Raw genomic sequence first — 6,801 nt, 5'->3', positions numbered from 1 at the left:
CTCCACTGAAAAAACTCAGAAATTAATTCCTCTAAGTTTCATGGAAATTACGGAGAGAAGAACAGGACAGGAAAGATACAAATAGCGTCCCTTACTGCAGCCAAAGTATAAGCTTAAAGTTTTTTTTATCCTGACGTATGGCCAGTCAGCACACTCATAGCTTGGCGCCAACCCCGACACGTGCTGCCTCTTCTCCAGCCAGACAGATAGGAGACAGCGAGACGTTGTGGGGCATGCCATAGCACACTTGGAGGTGGAGACATGGAACTCTTGCAGTGAGAGATGGAGGAACAGTTTGTACACATCTGTAGGAAACCATATTTCAGCATTTCTGCTGTCCAAGGGACATCTGCCATCTGTTTGGAGGGATGTGAGGGTAATTATAAAAGGGTGGAGGGATGGCTAAAGGGGAAAGATCTTAAATATGTAGGAAGCTGGCCTACATCAGTTCTGCTGCTTATGGCAGAACACAGTAGCTTTCAGCCTTTGTCATTCCCATCCTGGAAACAATCCTGAATAATGGCTTTTGTTTAGTCAACAATTTTTTTAATCATATTATTCAGTTTCTTAGTCAGGGAAGGACTTTGTAAATAATGGGAGAGGAATTTAATGCCCACTTTTTAATGCCCATTTAATGTTTACTGCAAGACATAGAAAAGGAACCTATAAGAAAGCAGTTAATAAGGGGGAGCTCCACCAAGCGATTAGAGCCAGGGACTGGAGTTCTCAGTGGAACAGAAAAGGGTCTGGGATCAGGGCATGACATCCCAGGAAAAAAGAAAGATTTATCCTGATTTTACCATTGATCAGTCTTTTATGTATCTCTTCATCTTCAGTTGGTGATGCACTGAATAAAATTTGCCACCACCCCTTTTCCTGAAAGCAAAAACTTCTAGAAATCCAAAACCATATAGTATCATTTTTTGAACAACTATAAAAATGCTCACTAGATATAATACAGTTGAACCTAGCACAACTGGAAAGTTGTGCTTCTACACAGTCTTTGAATATGTTAGACTAAAGGTTTTTGAAAGCACACAGAATCATGAAATGCTTAGATTTCTCTGCTTTTAATTCTAAAATGGGACAAAAAGTATTTTTTTACAGGTTTACGAAGATGCATCGATGATTTGTTTGAAATGTGTTTAGCTCATAAAAAATCCTCTCATTTCTTCAAAAACAGGTATTTGAGAGCACTGTCATCTGTTTTCAAAGCCAGTCTGGCTTGATATGTAGGGTTTCCAGAAGTAATACATTTAGGGTGCCCTCTCCTAGGATGGGCCTGAAGAAGAGCTCTTCAATAGCATCTGCATCAATGTCTTGAAGAGAGGCAATTAGCTGAAGAATCCAAGCAAACCTGCGTAGGTTTCTGTGGAACATTGTTGAGATAAACTCCATCAAGGCTTGCTGAGCTTCCTGCTGCAGTGTTTGTACATAGGGGAGCCATTTTAGGACATGGCATCCTGTCAAAACAAAAAGTAAAATAATAAATCTTGAGTAAACACTTTCATTCTGTGCCCTTCATGATAGGTGTCTTCCTTTCTAGTTTATAGTACTACTTTCTCTAGAAAACAATAAAAACTTTCTAAACATACCTTTTAGAAAAAGAAGATATGTGTAGTTTGATAATTTGAAGGAACATTGAGCAGCATTGTAAGCACATTAGAATCTAGCCTGTTACATTAAGTCCTTTGAATCCTTACAGCTTTGAAGTGGTAACAGGAGGTAACTTTGACTCAGTACAGATGGAGAAGGAGCTTTATAGTGTTGTCTACCCACCAAATGATGCTGAGACCATAGTCTGCGTAGGTGGAAACATTCCAGCTCTAATCTAAAATAGGTAGGTAACATCAGGAAGATGGAGGCAGTGGTTTAGAGCAGTGAGCAGGCTGGCAGCCTGAAGACATAGGTTTCCAGTCTACCCAGCCCCATCTCCTCCCTATTGTTGCCTCTGCTTGCTAGACTAAGCTGGGGCATTATGGTTCACCATGCTATCTAGGTAGCTCCATTTACAGTCTAGAAAGAGCAAAACCTTCTCTGTGAGGTGTATCATGACCCACAGGAGTACGATAGATAATTGTATTTCCTGGTTTTGTACTCGCTTTCCTCAGCCATTTGTGAAGAGGGAGAGGTCTCTGCCCTATAGGGTTGCGGTCTTGAGCCTCAATCACATACTTCCCATAGCACGTGACTTCAAACCTCTTGGCTCACTGAGGGTCTTTGTGGGTGCCAGGGCTCATTTCAAAGGACACCCCATGTTTATCCTTTGCCTCTAGTGGGACTGCTTTGTCATGTAGCTCTCAGCAACCTGTTGCCTCCTGTCCTCACCACCTCAGGATAACACCATCTTTTCTTTCCTAGAATTGCTGCAGCCTGGACAGGGGTACCATGAATCCCCAAGTTTTGACTTCTGCCTTTCCTGCCTCCCACATCTTATTTTAACCCATCTCCCAGCCTATTTAACATCTTTTACAGTGACTGACTCTGTAGCCCCTGGGATGGGATCTGAATAGTTTAGACCAGGGAGTGTTTCACACAGCATCATTCATTTGTGTGGGAGGTTCTGCCTTCTTGCCTAATGCCTTGTACTAGGGCAAAACCAACCTAGTTGGGTTTTTTTAGTCTGTGGCTGGCTGCCCTTTGTCAGTCTTCAGCAGCTCTCTTCTTCCTGGATGTCACTACCAGAGGAGAAGAAGCCTCAGCAAAGCCTGCAACCAGGCTAGACAGAAATGAAGGGTTTGGAAAAGTCATCCTCTCCCCCAGGATTACCATGAGCTGCAAGCTGTGAGGAGGGTTCCAAGTGTTAGATTTTTCAGAGAAAGGAAGTTGTCAGGATTTTGTATATTCAGGATGACATTTCAATTGCTTATATCCCTTCAAATTTGCTTCATTTCCCCATTTGGTCTTCTTTTATATGTAATCAAACACTGGTTTTAATTTATGAATGATGAGAAACATCTTGTTCTGAGATCTGTTTTAATAATATTCAGTCAAACACATGTCTCCAGCTGAACTGTAAACCTCTTAAGAGTGCTTTTTTTAACAGAAGTTCTGTTGCAGCCTTGTTGGAGTTATATACACGTATATTTATATAACTCCGTAAATATATATATATGGCACTGATACAATAACAGCACTGTATTTCACAATCCCCATCTCTTCACTGTGCAGTTCCCATTGCTTTTCAGACAATTTTCAAAAGCAGCAAGAGCAGTTTCACCTCACTCTCTGCTGTTCATGCATGGTGTGACAGTCCTACCTGCTCCTTCCTTTGACATATTGCCTGGGTCCTAGAGAAGGCCTCACAGCTGGACCCTTCACCTATACACACTTCGACCTCTCCAAAGCCAAAGCACCCCTGTGAAGAGCAGGGCTGGCAATATGTTCTGGAGAGCCTGGATTCGGTTGATGCAAGGCTGCCTATTTCCCCTCAGGGACTGAGTGAGCACTTTCTCCTTCACAGGTGCTTGCTGGCCCAGATGTGGTCAGTCAGTAACCCAGTCAGAGCGTCCGCGCAGAAGTACTACGCAGGTTGTGCTTTAGTGGGACGACCTGCACTCCACGCTGCCTGCCACCGTGTCCCCATAGGGGCCTTTTTATGATAGCAAGCACAATCTCTATGCCACAAGAGATCATTTAGGGCACAGGCAAAGCTCTGCCATATTTGTCATGTTTCTTGCCCAAGCACTGGCCTAGCTGTGCTGCTACAGCTGTATTGCTGAGCACCCTGTTGAACTCCAGCTCACAACCCAGCTCTGGAGTGCTCCATGCCTCGTCCTTCCCCTTTGCCTAGCCAGTTTTGGTAGCACTAACAGGAATAAAACATTCAGGGTGGGAGCCCACATGAGGTACTCCGTGATCCAAGAGAGGCTTTATCGTTGTTGCTGGCTGGTGGTGGCTGCCTGAAATCCTCTTAGGTCTGAGGCCTGCAAAATATTAAAATTTGGCCAAACATTAAGCCAAAACTGAGAGGGCAGCTGAAAATCTGCTGCATGTATGTAGAAAACATTTTCTGACCTTGGTGGAAAGTGTTCAAAAACTATTAAAAATAGTAATTGTGAAATGACAGCTATACAGCTTTGTTTGCAGCAAAACCGGTAAAGGGAGGACAGTTTGGACTATGTATAAGCCTTGAGTACCTGTTTCAGCCCAGAGTTAGACTGTGACTCTGTTTCATCTGGAGTCAATCTAGGCTTAACTGAATTCCTCCCAGCCGCCTTCTGCAGCCCATGGAGAAAGGCACCTCCATAGAATAGGGTCATCCCACCAGAGAAGTAGGGAGTCCCCCTGAAACTCAGGATTGTGCCTGCAGACAGCATGAAGGGCTGCTGGGCCTCTCATATGGCACCCCAGGGAAGCAGCAGGAGTTAGAAAGCACAGAGCCAGAGCATAACCCTGCTTCTGCTGCATTATCCTTAAGTGAAAATCACATTTTATCCACACAGATAATAAAAATGCCTGCTAGTTAAACAGCATAAGCCGCTGCACATAAGGGATTTCTCCTCTTATCATCACCTTGGATATAACTGGTGGTTTCTTTCAGCCTGAGTTTATTGTGAAAAACTGAGAAAATAACTTGCACTGAAACAAACTCCACTGGTTTGATGCTGTGGTATAGACACATAAGACAATACCAAACATCTGGATAACATTACTCAAGAATCAGAATTTGAATCCTAGTGGAAACAAATATAAAGTCACTACAGCCTTTGAGGAGCCTATAAACCATTCACCACAAGAAATATCATGGAACAACTGAAGCGTTCAAGTATCCTTTTGGTGCAGTCCCAAGTATAGCACACTGCTGACAGTGCAGCCAACAGCAGCGATTGCTGTGGAAGGAGTCGGGGATCTGAGCCAGAGCAGGCTGGAGTCAATAAGTCTTTCCATTTACTTTAGGGGACTTAGGGCTCAGCTTTTAATGACTCACACACTCTGTGGTGCTGACCTAGGCAACCTTCCTTCCTAAAGAGGCTGAACTTGGCACCAGAAGTGAGAGGATGCAATCACTAGTCTGAGTTTGCCCTGCGACTGCTGTCCCAGGCTTTGAATGTAGAGATACTAAAGGATGGATGGATAGATAGATAGATTGATGGATAGATAGATAAGTAGGTAGGTAGGTAGGTAGGTAGGTAGGTAGGTAGGTAGGTAGATAAATAAAAACAGTATAACCTCAACACAAAAACCTTTTGCCTCATTGGTGAAAATCAGATGATATAGATTATTTCATCTTCTCCAGTGTTCTTACTACAGAGGAAGCCTCTTTTAAAATGCTTCTAATACTCACATCACGTACCCGTGTACCACCTCTCCATTGCTGTACTACAGGTGAAGTTGCTGTATTACCTTTGAACTAGAAATCTGTTCAAAGTGACACGGTTAATTCTTTATGACCTAAAATTTGCCTAGTAGAAGCTGTTTTGGCTTACAGTGGGTGACCTACTGCACACATCCAAGGAACCTAAATAAACTACTTCATGCGGAAAATCATTAAATTGTGGAATATAGATTTTTGAGAACATTTAGCTATGTTTATAGAAAAGAGTAAGACTAAACATTTGTCTATACACAAATGAAAATGCCAAATGTCATTCTAGGCACATAATCATCTGTGTAATTTCCAGAGGGACTTACCAGAATTAAAAAGAGTAATTCCTTTAAGATAGGCATATTCTTTTGCACTTATGTCCAGGTCCCAGAATTTCCACAATAAATTCTTTATCTTCTGAACTTCTGCTAAAGACGCTTCCAGCGAGCTGCCCAGTTCATTGGTAGCTGTCAAAGGCTGATTGAGGAGGATTTTTTTCAATAAACTAGGGGCTGAAATCTCTCTCAGGTCAAAATCCACCCTTTCTTGTGCCATGCCCAGGACAAAAAGAGGGGTCCAGTTCTGCTGTATGAGAACAAGCTGATCGTCCCAAGGCATGTGGTAAAAAGAAGGCAAGTTTCTAATAAAAGTTAAAGTCTTCAAGTGCACTTCAGAAGCTCTTCTGCACGTGGCTTCAGGCGTTTTCAGGACAACTCTTCTGTCCATACAAGAGCAGCCCTTGCTTCCCTTGGAGTGGTGGGCACTGCCATACTGCTGGTGCCACTTGGTCTCCCTTCCATCCTCTTTGTTAAGGATCTGGTACAGGATGCTTGTAGCGTGGTGTGTCTCACACTGACATTTCCTAAATTTCTCTGCTGGGATCTTGGTAGCCATAGAGCCAGAGTTCCCTGTGGCAGGAAACTCTGCACGTGGAGCTATGCATCGACAGCAGGGCAGAGCACTTCTGCCACACAGCGAGGCATTGTGTGCTTTTTATATACACAGGTGGTTGAAAAGTAATATGACCCTGATCTGTAAAGTTACCTTGAACTTTATTTGCACCAGTCTCTTTTGAACAAGGCAGGGCTGCGGGCGTCGCACAGGGCTGCCGTAGCCCCAGGGGAGCGGGAGGGCTGGTGCCCGCCGGCAGCACGGGTGCTGCTTACCACTGTGAGGCTGTGCCTGGCCTTCTGCCACCGTCCCAGCAGCTCTGTGCTGCTGCCACCAGCTATATAACACACCCAGCCCCTGAGGGGAAGCCCAGTGAAAACTATGATACCATAAGAGAAGAAGGAACAAACTGTCTGTATTTTAATAGACAGACACTGACCTTGCCCACTAGCTAATGCTCCGGAGTGCACAGAAATACACTTGTACTTGTGAATGGTGCTGTGGTAGCAGTGCCTTGAATAGACGCTTCTATTTCTTGTTAAAAGGAGCCACCTGAAGACACTGTGGATGTCCACCATTACTTTTACTACAGTAATTTTTTT

The 6,801-nt window shown here is 43.8% G+C and overlaps 1 protein-coding gene across 1 annotated transcript; it reads right to left on the bottom strand.

Annotated features, from left to right (window-relative positions):
* Positions 1-1,102: 1,102 nt before the first annotated feature.
* LOC142055735 (nuclear receptor subfamily 0 group B member 2-like) lies at positions 1,103-6,240 on the bottom strand. The gene is made up of 2 exons (XM_075089843.1): positions 5,635-6,240; positions 1,103-1,463 (listed from the first exon to the last, which is right to left on the bottom strand). Exons 1-2 carry the CDS (start codon positions 6,200-6,202, stop codon positions 1,210-1,212), a joined length of 822 nt encoding a protein of 273 aa, XP_074945944.1. The 5' UTR covers positions 6,203-6,240; the 3' UTR covers positions 1,103-1,209.
* Positions 6,241-6,801: the final 561 nt, after the last annotated feature.

This window comes from Phalacrocorax aristotelis, chromosome 3 (genome assembly GCF_949628215.1).
Source record: "Phalacrocorax aristotelis chromosome 3, bGulAri2.1, whole genome shotgun sequence".
Taxonomy (NCBI): domain Eukaryota; kingdom Metazoa; phylum Chordata; class Aves; order Suliformes; family Phalacrocoracidae; genus Phalacrocorax; species Phalacrocorax aristotelis.
Note: the sequence above shows the minus strand (reverse complement) of the source record. Positions and strands in the feature narration are given on the sequence as shown.